Here is a 22,020-nt window from a genome sequence, read left to right as displayed (position 1 = left end):
TCTTCTGTAAGGGCAAAGTGCTGCTTACTGATCCACAGTGCCTCTTTCAATTGTGAACAGTTTGTTTTATTTTCCTGCTTGTGCATACAGTATCTGTTAAGAGGTGGGGATTTTGATTTATCCAAGTGGGTCAAATCTTTTCTAGTCAGTTCACCAAAATTCATTCAGATTTATTTACAGATTCATTGAGTGACCATTTCTGGAGACCCCACTAGGTGGCGACAAATGAGCATCTCTCAAACGAGAGTCATTGAATCATTTTGAATCATTCATGACCGAAACGTGTCTTTACTTTGTAAAAGTGTCTACAAATCTATCAAGGGACTAACACACAGAGTCTTTAAGCATTAGGCTATATGAACAAAGCAGATCTAAGTCGTAAGTAATAGTCTAATAATAATAATAATAATAATAATGAGTTTCAATAATATCCTTGGATCATAATAAAGCAGCTTCCACATGACTCATGACTCCACATGCTCCGCTCAATGCCAGCGTCAAACTCCTATTTGCCCTTCACATGACAAGCCTAAAAGTGTAACGATTTTGCCTTGCAAGAAAGCGGGAGGTGTCCACAATAAAGAAAAAGAGAAAAAACTGCCAATTGCTTTGATTGCAGAAATTAATAAGATGAATCGATTAGGTTTTGGCCTTAAATTTGAAAGGTATTATTATTCTGAATATGGCATTACGTTTCAATGACCATTACAAAAAAAAATTCTGGCAAACTTGACACAATCTCAATACCGCCACTACCTATACACATATTATACAGTCTGCATAGGGCACCAACTCCCTAGGGGGAAACCAGGAACTCCATCAGCTGCCTTTACTTGAATGCTATACATTGATCAAGGACATGGTAGCAACCGCTGAACACAGACAATCGCCTTGTGCTTTCACTTTTGCATCGCACCCCTCGGTAGGACTGTGGTAGTAAAGCAAGCGATTGGCCAAGTTCAGAGCGTTCAGAGGCACGGATTACAAAAGTGACCGAATTTGGTATCAAAATGGCAAATTTTGCTGAAATGTGAGGAGTTTGCATCCCTGGTAGGCCCTATCCCAAATGGTACACTAAGCCCTTGCAGTCTTCCTTTGAGTCCAGACTTGACGCAAAAAAAAAAGTGTGCATTTGGGACAGAATTCAAGACTTCAGTCAAATAACAGAATTTTTACATTGTTTTTCATATGCAGTTTTACAGATTATTATTTGAATAGTCATGACATTGATAGAAAGGGTAAATGAACATACTTTACACTAACTTTTGGTCCGGTGTGCGATGTATTAGACACTTGGGTATTATTTTGCCACATACTCTGTATTTTGGGCAATGAAGCGGTCATCAACATTGAAAATAGACACATAAAGAGTTGGGTCTTAACCAGTGTCATGATTGCCAGCCAGATCATTTTAAGGGGCTGGAGGTAGGCTGGAGCACCCTCCTTTCAGGAGTTGTGTTCTGAGATGGGAAGGGTGGTGGCCTTTAGTAGAATGGGGAAGTACAACCGGTTCGTGGAGAAATGGGGCGGGTATATATAATTTATGGATGGGTGATTATTTTTATTATATACAGTATTATTAGTGAGTACACCCCTCACATTTTTGTAAATATTTGATTATATCTTTTCATGTGAGAACAGTGAAGAAATGACACTTTGCTACAATGAAAGCAGTGAGTGTACAGCTTGTATATCAATGTAAATTTGCTGTCCCCTCAAAATAACTCAACACTCAGCCATTAATGTCTAAACCGCCGGCAACAAAAGTGAGTACACTCCTAAGTCAAAATGTCCAAATTGTGAGATACTGTATATATACACTCACCTAAAGGATTATTAGGAACACCATACTAATACTGTGTTTGACCCCCTTTCGCCTTCAGAACTGCCTTAATTCTACGTGGCATTGATTCAACAAGGTGCTGAAAGCATTCTTTAGAAATGTTGGCCCATATTGATAGGATAGCATCTTGCAGTTGATGGAGATTTATGGGATGCACATCCAGGGCACGAAGCTCCCGTTCCACCACATCCCAAAGATGCTCTATTGGGTTGAGATCTGGTGACTGTGGGGGCCATTTTAGTACAGTGAACTCATTGTCATGTTCAAGAAACCAATTTGAAATGATTCGAGCTTTGTGACATGGTGCATTATCCTGCTGGAAGTAGCCATCAGAGGATGGGTACATGGTGGCCATAAAGGGATGGACATGGTCAGAAACAATGCTCAGGTAGGCCGTGGCATTTAAACGATGCCCAATTGGCACTAAGGGGCCTAAAGTGTGCCAAAAAAACATCCCCCACACCATTTCACCACCACCACCAGCCTGCACGGTGGTAACAAGGCATGATGGATCCATGTTCTGACTCTACCATCTGAATGTCTCAACAGAAATCGAGACTCATCAGACCAGGCAACATTTTTCCAGTCTTCAACTGTCCAATTTTGGTGAGCTCTTGCAAATTGTAGCCTCTTTTTCCTATTTGTAGTGGAGATGAGTGGTACCCAGTGGGGTCTTCTGCTGTTGTAGCCCATCCGCCTCAAGGTTGTGCGTGTTGTGGCTTCACAAATGCTTTGCTGCATACCTCGGTTGTAACGAGTGGTTATTTCAGGCAAAGTTGCTCTTCTATCAGCTTGAATCAGTCGGCCCATTCTCCTCTGACCTCTAGCATCAACAAGGAATTTTCGTCCACAGGACTGCCACATACTGGATGTTTTTCCCTTTTCACACCATTCTTTGTAAACCCTAGAAATGGTTGTGCGTGAAAATCCCAGTAACTGAGCAGATTGTGAAATACTCAGACTGGCCCGTCTGGCACCAACAACCATGCCACACTCAAAATTGCTTAAATCACCTTTCTTTCCCATTCTGACATTCAGTTTGGAGTTCAGGAGATTGTCTTGACCAGGACCACACCCCTAAATGATTTGAAGCAACTGCCATGTGATTGGTTGTTTAGATAATTGCATTAATGAGAAATTGAACAGGTGTTACCTATATATATATTACATTTATTTATTGTTTTTTTATTTATTTTTGAGTGTGTGTCTAATTTGCGACCACTGGGATGTTGTTGGGGCCATGGTGGGGGTGGGGTTGGGGATTGGGAGGGGTAGTAGTGGGGGTTAATATTGATTCTGTGTACATGTTTTGTTTTTCTGTGTTTATTTATGAGATTCCAAGCATGCCATCTAGTGGTTGCAGGTCACGCTGCAGGCAAAAGCCATGCATTAATCCCTCTGTCTGCCAGTCTGACGGCTTGGCAGCAGCTGAAGGGCATTTCAAAGTACTTTGTATGATAAAGCATGGTTATGGTTATATAATTCAATTCAGGTGAACTCCACCGGTGTTCAACGGGGTTGTTCCGACAGAAGTTTCTGTTCGAGAAGCCCCATTTTTGAGTAGGGAAATTCACTCTCTTTTAGAAAAAGGGGCAATAGAGGAGAGTCCCCTTTCTCAGAGAGAGTGCAGATTTTACAGCAATTTTTTCTGGTCCTGAAAAAAGATGGCTGCTTGCATCCCATTCTGGATTTGAGATGCTTGAATTTCAAGCTAATAGAATGCCAATTCAGCAAATGAATGTCACAGGTGCAGCCGGGGGACTGGTTTGTGATGATAGATTTGAAGGTTGCTTATTTCCATATTCAGATTACGCCGAAGCACAGGTGCTTTCTCAGATTTGCTTTCATCGGCAAAGCTTATAAATTTTGCATCCATCCATTCTGACTTTCACTAGCTCCACGCACTTTCACAAAATGCATGGATGCAGCTTTGAATGCTTTGAGGCTTCTGGGCTTCCTCGTTTTGAATTATCTCAACGATTGGTTGGTGCTAGCCCACTCTGAGAATTTGGCTGCCCAACATCGAGATGTCATTGTCAGCCATTTAAGCAATCTAGGGCTGTGTGTAAACCTAGACAAGAGTGTTCTGTTGCTAAGGTAACAATCTGTTTCTAGGGATGGAGCTAGATTTTCAGAAAATGTAGGCGCGCTTGTCTCCAGCTAATGTTCTGTCATTCCGCAGTGTCAAGCGGTGTTCAAAGTGGTACACGTTCTCCTGGGAGAATATTTCACAGGGTTTTTTGGCTCATGATTGCAGCTTCCGCTGTCATTGCCCTAGGCATGTTGCATGCAAGACCTTTTCAGTGCTGGATGAATTCCACAAAGGGACTTGAACCACTGATGCATGCGTTCTGTCTATTCAAAGTGATGTGTGGGTGCTATTGAACACTTTACCATGGAAACTGACTCACCTTATAATGTCAGGAGTTTCGTTGGGACAGGTGTGTTGCCACAAAGTTAGAAAGACAGGTTCCTTCTCCACGGTTTGGGGTATTTTATACAAGGGTTGTGCAGCCTGCGGGGTTTGGAAGGGCTAGCAGCAATATTGGCAAATAAACTGTCTGAAGATGTTCACGGTGCTACTGGCATTTCCTCCTGGATATTCAGGGTAGCCATGTCCTTATCTGGTTAGACAACAGGACAGTGGTGTCTTTCATCAATCGCTAGGGAGGAGTGCACCCTCATGCCATACTGTGGCTGGAATGGCACATTTTTTTGTGGGCACTGGACAATTTGTTGTCTCTACGAGCCGTACATGTTCCGGACCAGTTGAATTCTCCTGTTCAGACAGGGCTTGATGCCCAGAGAATGAACATTACATCCTCAGATTATGGAACAAATATTGAGAAGGTTCGACAGAGTGAAGGTGGATCTGTTTGTTTCGAATGAGATGTCACACTGTCCCCTCTGGTTTTCCCTCTCACCCTGGTACTGTTGGGCATCGATGCGTTGGCACATCAGTGGCCGACAATGCATCTTAACGTGTTTCAGTTTGAAGCTGTGCAGAGAGTTCAAGAGGATTGGTTTCGGCTTCTGTCAGTGGCTCAGTTTTGGCCATCTTGAGTATAGTTTTTGACTGGTCTCTCTGCTGGAGAAGGCACCTTGAGAAATTCCGGTAAGAACAGACATGTTGTCTCAGGCTCGGGGCAGCATTCGGCATCCCCGGCTAAACTTGTGGAAGTTATGGGTTTGGCCCCTCAACGAGGAGCTCTTTTGAATGATGGGTTATCCCCCGCTGTGGTTGATACCATTCTGAATGCTAGAGCTCCATCAATTATAAAGCTTTATACGCTCATGTGATGTATTTTTGCTTCTTGGAGTAAAGCATGAGGTTACGATCCAGTTCACTGCCCTGTCAGTACAGTGATGGAATTTTTGCAAGAGCATTAAGTCTATATTGCTGCTATAGCAGCGGAGTATGCACTTATCAATGGAGTCTCTGACGGAAGACATTCTCTTGTCTCTTGTTTTATGTGTGGGGTACGCAGGCTTAGGCTTTTGTTCTGTCCACATTCCTTCGTGGGATTTATCTGTTGTTTTAGAGGCACTCGCGGGTACTCCGTTTGAACACTTGGCAACAGTTACTGAAAAGTTTCTGAATCTTAAAACGGCCCTGCTGGTGGCATTGGCTTGGTTTAAAAGGGTTGGTGATTTGCATGACCTGTTGATTTATTCCTTATGCATGAATTTTGCACCCGCTCGGTTCTTCCGATGGAAAGTCCACCCCTGATTGGCCCCAAAGTGCGTCGGCCCACCGGAAAAATACTCGCAATGACGCATCCATTTATAGCCTGGCTACAGGTGCATCTAATGATTTCATCAGCAGAGGCTATAAATTCCGGTCAATGTTCATTGACGTGTTACACACATTTTCACAGCTCGGTCACAACTAGGATTGTTGTCTCAGGATCAGTCTGATTCTTAAAAAGGACAAAGATCCAAGCGAGTGTCTGAATTACCGTCCAATTTCCCTTATCCAGCTAACTATAAAAATATTGTCAAAAAGTTTAGCTATTTTGGCTAGGTTCAATGTGAATTCCCAAGGAATAAATAAAAGATGTTTTGCACATTATACAATGTTTTAGTATCATTAACCCACTTTGTTTCTTTGATATCTGTTCTATTGAATTTGACAGTTTAAGAGTGATTTTAATGGTTTCACAGGGTAACATCAGTCAGAGCAGTAAAGTGGAAATATTTGATTTGCAACATTAATGCATCATATGCATCATATGCATCAATGATATACTTCAATTGCTTTTATTTTTTATTATGAATAATGACTTGATTCACATGAAAATCAACAAAGTGACAGATCAAATGGAGCTGGTATGGGTAAAACACACATACAAAGACAGACAATATATAAAATTGTATTAAATAAAAAATTTGACAGCCAGCAATTAACGCGGTAACTAATGCAGCCTTATACATGTGTTCCTTATCAACTAATACCTGTAGCTCAGTCAACGCACCGACTGGGCGATTGTTAGTTTTAAATTGGTAGTTTTGCACATCCCCCTAACCTTTACCTGCAAATTCAATTACAGAGTGAAACTATTGTAATTTCAGACACAACTGTTCTTCAATAGACATTTTGATTCTGAGAAAAAGGAGTGTACACAGCTAATATATGTAGGGTGTGAACAGGTCAGGTTTGGGGAATGTACAATTAATATTACTGATCGAAATCAATGATTAATCATACAGTGTGACCCGAACACCCATACATGTAAAAACGCCCCAAAAGGGGCTTATATAGTCCAAGAGTCTGCTTCAAATATATATAGATAATTAAACACAACGAATTATGATTAATTAGGAATATACATCATATGCAGACAGGCTATATTAATTTTAATATCACCTCAATGGAATTGACCCGTAGAGCTACACGTAACCAGTCAGTTAGATCCACGAACCACTTTATTTGGTACTTTTGATCAATTCTCCAGAGGGGTTATTCCTAGTTATAAGCTCACTCATCAAAAGCACGTTAACTTACTTTGATAATATCAGCTCGTAGCTTAAAATCGCACATTAAAGAGGCTTTGTTTTGTAACCAACACACACACAGACAATTACGCGTACAATTGAGTTTAATACAAGGCACTATTATATATCAGTGCAATTGACAAACATACATATAACACAGAATAAGCATAAAATAAACGAAATAAATGCAGTAAGGGAAAGTGAAGAATTATTGGAGGTATGGCAAACTTATTACAACAATTAACCCTTTAAGAGCCAGCAACTGGAATTACACACTTTAACGCGTTGGAATTTCAGGTGAAATCATACTTGCACACTAGACCTTTTTGTGTTGCTTGAGGGAGACTGTGTGTCCTCGTGGCGTTCTTGAGACAGAGGACTTCGGTGCGGTGTTTCCAGAGCGTGGAGTTGAATAGTTGACGAGTGTTCCGGGGAGTTGCAGAAGATCGGGAGAAGAAGTGAGAGAGTGTGAGATGGCTTGAAGAGATCCAGGGGAAGTCCAAGGGAGGTCCAGAAGTGAAGTTGAGAGTTGGAAAGACAAGGCCGTAGCCTGGCGCACGCTTGGGAGTCCTTGAGGGCTTCCTAGTTCAGCATCATTCAGCAAGAGGGCAGGAAGCAAGAGAGAGAGAGGAAGAAGATCGGAGCGTTCGAAGAAGAGTTCGAAGATAAGAGAGAGAAGGTCCGTTGTTGGTGCAATTTATGCCCTTAGAAAATGTGTCCCACCTCTCATTGGCTCGACCAATAAGAAGAGTGGAAGTTTCAGGCGGGAATTTGGTTTATTGCCCCTTTGTTCGGTCTCGGCTCATTTGCATACTTCATGATTTGGTCAGACCTTTGCTTTGAACAACTCAAAAGATGGTAAAAACCTAACAGAACACAGTTCTAAGGTTATCTTATATGTATATTCCGTTAGGACACATCAGTAAGGTTTAATTTGATACCAAGAAAAATGTGTTTGGTATCACTTAAAAGGAATATACACCCTTGGGCTATTAAATATGAAACCTCAGGGTTTAAAACTACACACGTTAAACCATTCTACTAGTTTTGATCTAACACCAAAATACACAGCACACAGGGATTAAAACATATTTCATTAAAACTAAGCCCTTTTAGGCTTTATAAGAAAGACACACACATTTTTACGTTCAAAGTTTCACATGGTAAAGCACGTGGTGAGCGGCTAGTCACATGGGCAAGGGGGTTTTTGCAGGCACGAGGATTTTCTGTCAATGGCTGGATTGTCTCTCTGACAACAGTTCTTTGTACTAACGCAGACCAATTTCCGTGATCTTACAGAGGTCCTTTTGTCTCCAAAATAGCCGAGTCCATGATTCTCCATTCATTGATTCCTCCAGACGCTACATATATGAAAGTTCACCCAAATCTGACAGCCAGCAATTACAGTATAATTTATTGGATTTTCAGAGGATGCTTGAATTACTGAGAAAAAAAAATATGAACTATGAATTCCATCCATAATTAAGAGGCTTTTAAAAATTGTAAAACCAAATAAGTTTGAAAATCTTGCTTTTTTACAGAGTTTATTCTCATTTATTCTCACCTATTGGTCATTTTGGCATTCGTACTTAATCTCCAAAAAAAAAAAGAAGAAGAAAAAAGAGCTGTTCTGAAAGATCATCTTTTGGCAGTGTCATGGGTATTTATAAACATATGACTCTGTCAAGCACATAACCTTTGAAAAGTAAAGGATGCTGTTATAGCAATGTAAATACATTTTTATAAATAAAATTATATTATATTGTAAATAAAATTTGAGCCCAGGTCGATATGCATGGTTAACAGACATGATATCACTAGACTAACGGAACAAATTAAAAGAGAACAATAATTTTATCAAGGTATTACTTTTCATAAATAAAAAAAAGTGAAGGTGGGGAGATTTAAATTTGCAGTGCCATATTTGAGAGGTTGTAAGTGGCGATTTGTGGTTGTACTGCGAAAATGAATTCAAGTACAAAAGATAATGTGTAATACATATTTGTGACTGCTTGTCTGAAATTGTGAATTCAGAACACAAGCTTTAATGCTTTCAAATTTTTATTTTACAACTTTTCACATCAGTGCTGTAAGTGTAAGTTTCAATTTACAAGTACAAGTATTCATTTTACAAGTTCTCAAATCAAAATATGCAAGCTCTCGAGTTTTGCTACTGATTTACTTTCATAAGACCGAGGTGATGCTTATTGGTTCGCCCCACCAGTTATGCAGAGTGCAACCTGTAGCGTTACAAGTGGATGGCTCTGTAATCCAGTTCCAATCAAAATTAAAAAACTTGGGAGTAATTTTCGATTCTAATTTAACATTCGATCTTCACGTACGTAATACTGTTAGAGTTTCTTTTTTTCATCTTAGAAATATATCCAGATTACGGCCCATGCTGTCCTTTCCTGTAGCTGAAAAATTAATTAATACTCTGTTTTTTTCTAGAATTGATTATTGTAATGCCTTGTTAGCAGGAGCATCAAAATCTATTCTGAATAAACTTCAGGGGGTACAAAACTCTGCCGCACGTATTCTGACTAGGACAAGACAAAGAGATCATATAAAACCTATTTTAGAGATCCTGCATTGGTTACCTGTTAAATTTCGTGTTGATTTTAAGATTCTGATGTTGACGTACAATGGACTCGCTCCTCAATATCTCGCCGAGCTTTTAATGCCCTACATCCCAACACGTAATCTTCGCTCTGCTGATGCCGGTCTTTTAGCTGTTCCGGTAACGAATCTAAAAACAATGGGTGATAGGGCATTCTCTTCAGTCACCCCAAAGTTATGGAACTCCTTGCCTTCCGAAATAAGATTTGCACCATCTTTGAAAAGGTTTAAAACATCCCTTAAAACTCATTATTTTATGGAAGCATTTGGGTAAAGGTGATATTAGTGGTTGTTAATGAGATGTATCTTATGGTTTTACTCTGTCTTGATATTTATTTTTTTTTTTTTTGTGTTGTTTTTAGGTTTGTAATCTTGTGTGAAATATTTTGTATTGTGTGATCATGCCTTTTTATGTGTTATTTTTTTATTTCGCTTATGTAAAGCGCTCTGAGAATTAACTTTTAAAAGCGCTATACAAAATAAAGTTATTATTATTATTATTATTATTATTATTATTATAAGATTCTCCCCTTTCAGTGTGCCAAATTTCATACTCTTCTTTAGGTTACCATAGACTTAAGTGGCTGAGGAATAATAATAATAATAAGCAACTAACAAATCAAATACGAGCTTGGCCCTTAATTATCTTGATGAGTTAACACCAGAGAAGATACCTTAAAAAACTTGACAGGATTATAGTAGTGTGCTGCCTATTTTGGTTTTCATATTTTAATGAATATTTTGCTTAACGTTGGTTTTGTGAAATGTCTAATAAATAGTGTTTCTGGTAATGTACCATACCGTAACATGTTTACCCATTTTAATTAGCTCTGAGTATAACATTGCTGTAGTTTTGAAGTTCCCTGAATGTGTGTGCAGAATTTGTTTATTTTGTTCAACGATAATCTTTGTGTTTTTAATTTACAGATGTACATAGGAAGCCTTCTATTTTAACTTGAATTGTGCGCAAAGACTGTACATTTATACAATAAATGTAGTCTATTATAAAACAGGCATATATCTTCCATTGAACTCATATTAGCCGTATCATGGGATCCCTTTCAATTCGGTCATTCATAGCTGATACTATAGGGTTTATCCCCTCAGGCGTAGCCAATCTCTGAAACGTTAAAATCCCTGCAATTTTAATTGGCAGATAGCACTTTGTGCTCCGCTTCCCTCTCGCGCGTCAGCAGGTGTACAGCACTATCTCTTCAAAATGTTCTCCTTCAGAGTGCTGATAATCTCTCACGTACTCTGCATGGAAAATTTGATTTTCTAGAATTGGTGTCACATCTGCCCCTCTCACAGCAGTTGGGTCGGAGTTTTATTCTACCCCCTGTGGTGCTCGGGGGATAGTGGATATTAACCTTCAATGTTGCAGCAGCTTACGCAGAGGCGGTGGTCGATTGGGTCTGATCGCATGAGACTCGAAACGCTGCTCTCTCAGCTCTCTTTCCCTTCTCCTACCACCATCAGATCAGATCCCAAGTCCTTCATGTAGCTGCGCCATGCCACTGACATGGCTCTCTAGGCTACCAAGATCACCATCCAAGCTATCGGCAGATCCATGGGTAACATGGTGTCCGCTGAGCGCCATCTCTGGCTTAATTTGTAAAAGATATGTGACATGGATTATGACATACTGTTGTCTCAACAGGGCCTGTTTGGTGAAAGGTTTCCTTCTCACAGAATCTCACAGAAAGGTTTATGGTGGTACAATAGAATTCTCAGGCCTATAAGCAACTTTTGATGTAGCACCCTGACTTGCTCACGCTCCTCCTCAGGTCAGTTGCCCTTCAAAATCAGCTCGCCCCCTAAACTGCCACCTCTGAAAATTGAGATGAAGCCCCGGTGATGACCCAATGCCCTAGGCCCAAGCACAAGATTGCTTTCCTGAGGCGCCCTCATACTGGCAGGATGCCTCCTGCCAAACCAAACCGATCCAGGACCAGAACTCATGGATCGTCCAGGCGAGTCCCAGCTGAGCTTCAATCATTTTAGGGACAGATCCTGGGACTGACAAGAAAATTGTGTTTATGTTTCCAATATTGTTGGCATCATGCCAAGAGTGTGCAATTGCTTAGGGCACAAGCATATTCAACATAAAGAGCTCTTTTCTAAGTCATGCATCTAGGGCAGGCAGTGCTCATGCAGACACCGAGAGGCTCCTGTGTCATCTGGCCAATTACGTGGATGCGTAGCGCCATCTTTCGGGCATTTCCAGTTGGATTCTAAGGACAATAGAACATAGGTATGTGTTAAAGTTCACGAGGTGGCTACCTCAATTCAATTGTGATATTTTCTCCACTGTAATGGTGCAGGACACGCCTTTCACAAATTGTATTAATGCTGTGCTCGTTCGCTTTATGAATTAGTTTGATGATTGGTTGCTCTTAACACAGTCAGAGGAACAAGCTTGCGAACACAGAGATCTGTTACTTTTATCTGTTACATTTAGAAAGTTTGGGACTGAAAGTCAACTGGTCGAAGAGCATGTTAACGCTCAGCCATCAGATTTCATTCCTGGGCATGAATCTCAAATCAGTCTCTATGATGGCGTGCCTGATGTAAGAAACGCATTCATTCTATTCACCAGTGTTTGAACATTTTCAAGCTGGGAAATATGTTTCCCTTGAAGCTTTTTCAACAAGCCCTGGATCTCATGGCCTCTGGAACAGCGGTCACCCTGCTGGGACTACTGTGGATGAGACCACTTCAGTGCTGGCTCAGAATGAAGGTACCCCATCATTCATGGCGAAACGGCTGCTTATGTCTTGTGGTGAAACACCGCTGTCTAGCTGTGTTAAACATTTGGAAAATGGACACACTCTGTCAAATGGGCGTGGTATTCGGTCAAGTGTCCAGATGAGAAATGGTCATGATGGATGCATTGAACATGGGCTGGGGAGCCCTGCGCGATGGGTGCCCAGCCGTTGTTACCTGGGCAGGTGCTCAAGTGACCTGGCAAATATATTTTCTAGAACTACTTGCTGCATTTCTAGCAATAATGACTTTCCGACCAGCCATCCAGGGGTTTCATGTTCTGAAAAGAACTGAAACTGAACTAGTGGTCTTGGCCTACATAAATTGCCAAGGGGTAGTTTGAGCACAGCCATTGATGAACCTGGTGTGCCAGCTTCTCCTCTGGTGTAAGAAAAATCTCCTATCGATCCATACAACAAACGTTTCAGGTCACCTGAACCTTGGTGCAGATTTGCACTCGCGGCAGGTCATTATAAAATGAGAATGAAGTCTTCATCCTCAGACAGTTCTGATGATATGGGATCAGTTCAGGGAAGCCAAAATAGATCTATTTGCATCAGCAGAGACAACCGGAGACTGCTGGGCCTGGACGTTCTAGCCCACAAATGGCCAGTGGGATGCAAATATGCACTACCTCCCGCCCAGTTTCTTCACCAAGTATTGTGCAAAATTCAGGAGGACAAGAAAACGGTACTGCCCATGGTTCCAAAAATTAAAAGAGCTCTTAAATGCCCCACCCCGTGGAATTTTACTCTGAGTAGAGACCTGTTCTTGCAGTCGGAGGGCACAATTTGGCATCCACATTCAGAATTGTGGAAACTTCATGTATGAACACTAAACGGTGCCAGACTGATGCACATGGGCTCTCGCAACCGGTGCTCAACACCATATTACAAACCAGAGCCTCTTCAACAAGATGTTTAAACACGTTGAAATGGTGAGTGTTTGCTGAATGGTGTTCCTCTCGGGACGAGGACCCTGTACAATGCACCTATCCTTCACCTTCTTCAAGAAAGTTTAGATGCGGTCTTACCCCTTCTATGCTCAAAGTGTATGTTGCTGCCATAGCAACTGGACATATCAGGTAGACCCCCCTTTGATTGTGAAATTCTTATTTGGTGTGATGAAGTTGAGACCATCTTGCCCCACCACCATGCTTGCCGCTTATGTTAAAAGCACTCACTGTCCCACTATTCGAGCCATTGAATTCAGTGAGTTTACACATACTCTCATTAAAGACAGCGCTGCTTCTTGCTTTGTCTTCAGTAAAACATGTCGGGGACCTTTAAGCGCTGTCCGCCAATGACTAATGCTTAGAGTTTGGACCAGGCTTATCAAAAGCTGCTCTTAAACCCAGTAAAGGCTACATGCCACTCCCTTCAGGGCACAGGTTATTCCCCTTGTCTAATGGTGTTTCCATTGAAAACATCTGCCTAGCTGCAGGTTGGGCTTAGTAGTTCCTTGAAAGGAGGGAATGAATGCTGCGTAAGCTGGCTACATTTCTGAATCTTCGTTACAAGGGTATCGCTTGAACCCTTCAGTCAAATATTCTGAAGAGATAGCATTGAGCACTGCTGATATATGTGTTGTAGGGCTGGGAATTGCCACAGACCTCTTGATTGAGTTACAAAAATATTTACTTGGTGATTCAATATGTATTGCAATTTGATTTTTTCATATATTAGCTGTGTAAACTCCTTTTTCTCAGAATCAAAATGTCTATTGAAGAACAGTTGTGTCTGAAATTACAATAGTTTCACTCTGTAATTGAATTTGCAGTTAAAGGTTAGGGGGATGTGCAAAACTACCAATTTAAAACTAACAATCGCCCAGTCGGTGCGTTGACTGAGCTACAGGTATTAGTTGATAAGGAACACATGTATAAGGCTGCATTAGTTACCGCGTTAAAGGGCGTCTGACTGGATAACATGGACATAACAAATATTATCTACCCCTAACATAAAAATAAGCCAAATATCTATAACCTCTTATCTCACAAATCTATTAAAGTAAGAAACATGAAAAGCTCCAATACAAAATGACACAAAACTACTTATGCACATCATGAATGCAGAATGAAGTGCATCAGTGTAACCAAAGTGGTAACATGGAGTTAAAATTAGTTCAGACTCAACTTGTACAGTTGTTGGCTGTCATAATTGGAAGTAATTAATGATATCAACATAACTAACATTGGGCCATATATTTATGTCATCTACCCACTCTTTAAAGGGATAGTTCACCCAAAAATGAAAATGATCTCTTCATTTAATCAGCCTCATGCTATCCCAGATGTGTATGATTTTCTTCTTCTGCTGAACACAAATAAAGATTTTTAGATGTATATCTTAGCTCTGTACAGTAAATCCATACAATTCAAGTGAATGGAGTATCTCCAAAATCACAAAGTCGTGATAAAAGTAATCAATAAGAATCCAGTGGTTCAATCCATATTTTCTGAAGTGATAGGTGTAGGTGAGAAAAGAGACTACTTTTTATTTTTTACTATAAATGATTACTTTCACTTCCACATACTTCTTTACTTTTTTGGCAATTAACATCCATCATGCATATCACCACCTGCTGGTCAGGGCTGATCAAAGGTGGACACTTAAATATTGACCTGTTTATCACCCGCACCTATCATGTCACTTCTGAATCATGGATTTACCCACTGGAGTCGTATGGATTACTTTTATGCTAAATTTATGTGTTTGTTGGAGATTCAAAGTTCTGGCCACCACCATTCACTTTTATTGTATGGACCTACAGAGCTGAGATGTTCTTCTAAAAATCTTAATTTGTGTTCTGCAGAAGAAATCTATAATTTTTTATTTTTGGATGAACAATCCCTTTAAAATTGGACAGGTGAGGCATTGTCAAAAGACTCTGTCATTGCAACTCTGTTTCAGCACTATGGAGCCACATGTTTTTTGAGTGTTTCATGGCTCTTTAAAATATTGATAAAGCATGTCCATAAAGCCAAGCAAAAATCGTAAGTCAGGGGTGCTCATTGCATTGATAATGACCGGTCGATCAATGTAATGAAGTCAAAAGGGAAAGGGAGTTCAGGGAGTAACTACACAAATAAAGAGAATCTTAAAGATGTCTTTTTGTTACTTCATTGTGAAAAAACAGGATGGCAGTGGAAGACTTGTTCATATTAGTGGGGAAACCTCAATCTCATTGGTTAGGGTTAGGTTTAGGCTGTGGGTCTAGTTTCTCTGAACAATAATTTATCGCTTTGCTCATAAATATAAATGACTCTTCCCCCTGTCATCATACTTTTCGAAACTTCATCCCCTGAGCATTTTCTGACTGACGGTAATGCAGTTACACCCCTGCATAGTGTTGAAATACACTTTAAATTGTCTGTCTTGGTGAGGTATTAATAAAAACACAGTCAAGTGAATTTGTTTATAATCTGTGTTTGATGAGGAGGAGGGCGTGGCCGAGTAGTAATGATGGACACCTGGTGCTGAATTACCCTAATATGCCAGGAGGAGATAAAGAGGAGCCAGCTGGTATGTGCTGTGCAGTGTGTGTAAACCTCACTCCCCTGGCCATAAGAGGTGACTGACACAAGGGGCTGTAGCCTTTAGCCTCCTCGTTAGCATGGCCGCCTCCCATGCCGGAGACCCCGGTTCAAATCCTGTTCAGAGAGGGTCGAGTAGGACCGGTTACACTGTGCATTAGGACATGCAGTGTAAATGCAGCCTAATACACCTGCCGCTTTCTTTGACATTACTATTAATCAAACAACAATATCAAGGAAATGAGGAAACCATTCATTGCTCTTTGCTAAATAACTTTTTATCTTTTCTGAATTTCTGAAATTTCTATTGATGTATTATAATCGCATGATCTCATGCGATAGCAGTGTGAGCAACCCTGTTGTAAGTCAAGTTGAAAAATAATAGCACTCTGCTCAAAAAGCTGCATAATTTCATGTATCATTCATGTCTTGAGTTACACGTTGGGGTTTGTTCAAGTGAGTGAACAAATAGAAAACAAAAGTGAGCAACAGTAATGCTGCATCATAAAACTGCATCAAAGAACTAAAAAGGAGAATTGACAACATTGCATTGTCTTCTAAAATGTTTTCTCTGTATGGATAATTTCTCACCATGTCTCTCAGGACTTTCTCCTCTGTGTCTTCTGAGGAATGAAGTGCATGAGGTCTGGAGTGGAAGGAAGGGCAGACGTCTCCTTGTGTTGTCCTCTCGTTGTCTTGATCCTCCGGTCATCTTCTTTTTCTCAGTTTTCCTTTTCAGCTTCTTGAAGTAGTCTGGCATCTCCAATTCTTTACTGTCCCACAGACCATGACACTGAAGACAAAAACCACCATCTCACAGGTTCTGTTTCAAAACATATTTAACTGCCTACATAGACAGCCTTTTAAGACATCATACTAGATTTAGACATCATACTAGATTTAGACTGAAACTAACATCTGTTACTGTAGTGTTTTAAAGCACTGGATTTGATATTAAGAGGCATGAGATTCAATTAAAGAATTGGCAGGCCCGGTCAGAATCTGACAGCTTTTTTGATTAACTGATTTAAAGGGGGATATCTGCAGAATGTTGTGGAGAGAATTTAAACAGTAAAATATACCAAATAGAGCTGACAGTACTTCACTCTCATTGGTAGCATAAAGCATCATGGAATTAGCCAAAATATTTAATAAACAAATATGTAAGGTGTGGGTAATGCACAGAGAATTTTTATGAATGAGAGATTTAGCATTTTCTTGCAGATTCCATCTGGGCCTGATACTACAGCAGGCAAATACACCCATTAAAGATTACGTTCTTTGTGGTACGAACTGGGGTCACATTTTTAAACACAAGTATTAATGAAACAAAAGTAGGCCCATACAAGTTAGAAAATCTTTAAGCCTTGTGTTTGTTTCATCGTCTGTGCAGGCAGAACAGTTTTAGCACCTTCAGGATGGAGCGGTGGAAGAACAGGGCAATGAGCTGGATCAGGTCAAGCAGCACATAACCATCTTTCTTCTCAACTCCAACTATGTTAGGCACCGCAAATGGGCGCTCTGCATTAATGCCACAATATGTTGATGTAGTCCATGGGAAGAAGCCAAACTGGAAAAAGTACTTCACCACAACTGTGAGCTGAAATGAAAGACAGAGAGGAGAAAGGGAAACAGAAATGAGAAAATAACTTAAAACATTTCTACTGTGAGTCTGTTTTGAACACCAGTACTGTTTGTTTGATGCTTGTTTAGGTTAATTTACAACATTGTACACAGTAGTGTAGTCTAGGGCATATGCAGGCATATGCTGTATGTCCACCTACCTTTCAAAGGATTTTATGTTTGCCCACCTAAAATGAGTGATGATATCTATGGCTGCCAGAACAGTGAGGAGGCTTTTGACCCATTTTAATTATACTGAGGTGATGCTGCAGCACCGTGATTGTGATTATTATTATTATTTTTAATAAGTGTACAGAGATTCTCTCTAAAGCCGCATGGAGCATGGTTGAAAAACACCATCACAATTTAAAAAATGCCCAAAGACTGAGAAACGCACATTATTGTTCCACAGAGACTTGACTTGAACTGCATCTCGATTTACAGATCGCCAAGGTTTGCCAGTTGCAGACAGGGGAGGAGTTGAAAAGAGAGCCATCAAGCCGGACACTTTGCGCTTCCAGGCACATGCTGAAGTACACCGCAAAAAAGTATTTTTGTAAAATTATCTATATATTCTTAAAACGTGATTTATTTACTTGTCAAGCAAAATGGGATAAAATATTATGTCTTGTTTTAAGATAAATCTGACAAATTTTGTGAAATTTAGACTAAAAACAAGAAACAAAATCTGCCAATGTGGTAAGCAAAATAAACTTGTTTTCTCTTTAAATTAAGTTTGTTTTTCTTACTCCATTGGCAAACAGTTTTTTCTTGTTTTAAGCATAAATCTCACTCATTAGATTTCTCTAAAAACTAGACTTAAAATATCATGCCAGTTTGCTCGTCAAGTAAATAAATCCTGTATTAAGAATGTTTAGATATTTTTACTGGAAAACAAGACAAAAATACTTATCTTGAAAATTTTTTTTTGCAGTGTAAGCAACTGCAGACGCAGCACATGAAACGTGTAACCGTTGTCATGTCATGAGTCTGGCCAATTGTGAATAAGCTGTATTGTCATTCATAGCTTGTGCTGCTGCTCTGGAGCAACTGCAGCGCTGCACCAGCTGGCTGCTCTCGAATCGCTCTCACGGTACTTTGGTGGCATATGTCACGGTGACGCGTGGTGGTTTTATTCTTGGTATTTGTCTAGAATAAAGAACACTACGGCTTTTCAAAACAGCCTGTTACTTACTCCCTCCCATTTCTAGAGAGGAAATCCACCACAGCCATCTGCATGGACCACCTCGAACTTAAAAGGCTGGAGAGCTAGGTACCAATGGGTGATCCACACATTGAAATCCTTCATGCGATGGAGCCACTGGAGCGGGCGTGGTCTGAACAGAGGGTGAAAGCATGCCCCAATAGATAGTACTGGAGGGTGAGGATGCCCACTTGATGGCCAAACACTCCTTCTCTATCGTGCTGTACCTAGTCTCCCTCAGTGTGAGTTTGTGACTAATGTACAGCACGGGGCGCTCCTCCCCCTCCACTATCTGGGACAGTACCTCTCCCAACCCCCTGTCTGATGCATTTGTCTGCAATAAAAAAGGAAGAGAGAAGTCAGGAGAATACCTGCTGACACAGCTCCGTCCACTGATCTGGTAACCCCGTTTTAGTCAGATCAGTCAGCAGGCAGGTGACGGTCGAATAATTAGAATTAGTTGTAACAAACCTACGATAATAGCCAGCCAGCCCTTGGAACTGCCTCACCTCCTTTTTGGGTCCTCCTGCAGTTTTATCAATTTGGGGATGCACCTGCCCATTACCCAAGTGGAAGCCAAGATACCATACTTCCACCCGCCCAACTGCATAATTCTTTGTGTTAGCAATGAGTCCTGCTCGTCTCAACGACCTCAGAACAGCTCTAAGATGCTGCAGGTGTTGCTCCCAGTCATTACTGTAAATAATGATATCATCCAGATAGGCGGCAGCAAAAGCAGCATGCGGTCTGAGGATTCAGTCCAAGAAATGCTGAAAAATAGCCAGGGCCCTGAACAAACTGAACGGAAGCGACACAAATTGGTGTGGTAAATCTGACGTGCTCCATCTATATCTGTGCATTTAACCTCATATTCGACTTCCCCAGCTCGTGGAATTTAGATCTCAAACTGGGGAGCAATACAAGGACTTGATCTCCCAGTGTAAATTCCCATAGCTGAGTATTATACAGTCGGTTTTGACGTTCTTGAGCCTGAAGCAAATTCTCCTGTGTTAATTGCCCCAGTGTGTGGAGATTTGCTCTCAGGTCAAGAACGTATTGAATTTAGTTTTTGCTGTTTGAAGGTCCCTCCTCCCAATTTTGCCATAGGACGTCAAGCACGCCATGTGGTTGACGCCCGTACAATAATTCAAATCGGGAGAACCCAGTGGAGGCTTGCAGGACCTCTCATACTGCAAATAATAGGGGCTCGAGCCACTTGTCACAATGTTGAGCATCTTAGCGCACAAACTAACGAATCATATTCTTGTGTCATTCGACTAAGCCATGCATTTGGAGGTGGTAAACGCTGGTTTGAATCGATTTAATCCAAAATAATTTGTACAGTTCGCGTAGTGTACCTGACATATATGTTGTGCCCTGATCAGTGAGGATTTCTTTTGGAATCCCGATTCAGGAGATTATTCTGAATAGTGCCTCTGCAACGCTATGTGCTGAGATGTTGCACAGAGGCGTTGCACAGAACCAACACAAAGCGATGCCCACATGCCGTCCGTTCTAATGGCCTTACGAGGTCCATGCCAATTTTTCAGAAGAGGGCCTCGAACAATGGAAGGGGGTGCTATGGTGCTTATGGGGTGGCATCCGGATTCACCAGCTGACATTCCTGGTATGCTGCACACCACCTCCGAACATCCCCTGTGAATGCTAGAAACTGGCAATTAGATGGTTCAGTGTCTTTTCCTGCCCTAAGTGACCCGCCATCAGATTATAATGAGCAGTCTGGAATAACATTTCTCGACTGCTCTGCGGTACTATCAATTGGGTTTCATCCTTATTTGTCTTAGCGTCCTGCGTCACTCAATACAACCGATCCTTGATAATTTAAAAATACTTATATGCGAGTGCAATGTCTGGCTGGAGGCGTTGACCATCAATCACTTTCTATTAATCACACGGCATGCCTAATGGTCTTGACTTGCATCTGCTCCAGAATGAAATCCCCAGTAGGGAATCCTCTAAGGGCTGGGGAAGCCGAGACTTTCCTCTCCCTTATGTCCTCCTGATGTAGATGGCCCTGGCTCCATCACCCCAGCCAGCGAGTCACACACCACATTCACTGATATGCTTGGTTGCAGGACCCATCCACTCACATTCCACTTAATAAGGTAGTAAATGCCAGCCAATTCATTCCCAAGATTAGTGGATGGGTGAGGCAGGAATTAACAACAGCTTTGACACTATGTTCTTGTCCCAGAAATTGAATAGTGACCATTACTACAGGGTAACTTTGTATATCCCCGTGCACACACCTTTCCTTCACCACCGGCTTGTATCCAAAGCCTCGGACTGAACCAAGCTTTGATGAATGGAGGTTTGATTACAACCTGAATCCACCGAGGCTTGATATGTACCCTCATTAATACTCACAGGTATCCGGTATGCTCCTGCTCGATCAGGGGTGGCCTGTGGCGCTTTAGGGAACCGGACCAATGTCTCCACATACCACATTCCCAGCAGCTCCAGCACACCAGCCCTGATTCAATCCCCACACCTGCGGCAGCAGATTCACCAGCCTGAGCGGGGTGATTTTGGGGTCGGAATTCCCAGTTTACAGGGAATGGGAACAGGATGAGTGGAAGGAGGGGGGAGGGGAAGGAGAAGAGTGTGAGAAAGAGAGAGAAGAAGAGGGCTCGTCAGCCCACGAATGCTGCCATGTGGTCCTCTGCCAGCAATATATTACAAAATATTTACACATATGCACACCAGCTATTATGATGCAAAACAAATTGTCCTGATCAAGTTTGATTACATTTAAGAACATTTAGCTTAAACCAACATTCCTAAATGCATGATTGTTTTTTGTTTTTTTAAATAAACATGTGTGGCAGGGCGGAGGGCGGGGCTGGGTCGTGATTCTACACACCCGGTCCCTTATCAGGCTAATCAAGCCTCCGAGAGGGATAAAGGCCGACTACAGAAGATGGTGCGGGAGAGAGAGAGAGATCAGGCGTTTACGGGCATGTCCGTCATGTGTGTGTTTGTGTCTTTTGTTTAAGTTTATCATTAAAATATTATTTATATTGCCAAGCCGGTTCTCGTCGCCTCCTTTCTATTGAATTGCGTTACAACATGCAATAAACAATAAACATTTCAAAGCCATCACATATAACAAACAGTCACCCCCTGGGGACTCTATTTCACGGACAGACTCATTTGATTATGACACCAGTTCAATTCAGACAAAATTTCGATCCAACATGCACTGTTTCAAGTCCAGCACATATTGGTCTGTGCAGTGCTGCGTGAAGTTGAACACATCACTATACTTCAGCATGGGCAAGATAGACATTTCAACTCAGCTGAGCTACCAATCGGAATGTTAGTTCCCTTTCAAAAAGCTATGCTTATGATGCAGTGCTGAAAAGCGCTTTGGGGACAACTTCAAGTATGACCAGCTGTGAATATGTGTAAGGA

General features: G+C 41.2%; 1 protein-coding gene across 1 annotated transcript in view; it reads right to left on the bottom strand.

Moving 5' to 3' along the window:
• si:dkey-11f4.7 (piezo-type mechanosensitive ion channel component 2) overlaps positions 1-22,020 on the bottom strand; it is a 554,199-nt gene that overhangs the window by 82,142 nt on the left and 450,037 nt on the right. Inside the window, exons 39-41 of the mRNA XM_052147980.1 lie at positions 17,170-17,358; positions 16,350-16,551; positions 5,334-5,346 (exon numbers count right to left, since the gene is read on the bottom strand). Coding sequence (XP_052003940.1) covers positions 5,334-5,346; positions 16,350-16,551; positions 17,170-17,358 — 404 coding nt within the window. The remainder of the gene's footprint in view (positions 1-5,333; positions 5,347-16,349; positions 16,552-17,169; positions 17,359-22,020) is intronic.

Source organism: Xyrauchen texanus, chromosome 18, assembly GCF_025860055.1.
Source record: "Xyrauchen texanus isolate HMW12.3.18 chromosome 18, RBS_HiC_50CHRs, whole genome shotgun sequence".
NCBI lineage: Eukaryota > Metazoa > Chordata > Actinopteri > Cypriniformes > Catostomidae > Xyrauchen > Xyrauchen texanus.
The sequence above is the reverse complement of the archived record's forward strand: the minus strand, read 5'-3'. Positions and strand labels throughout refer to the sequence as shown.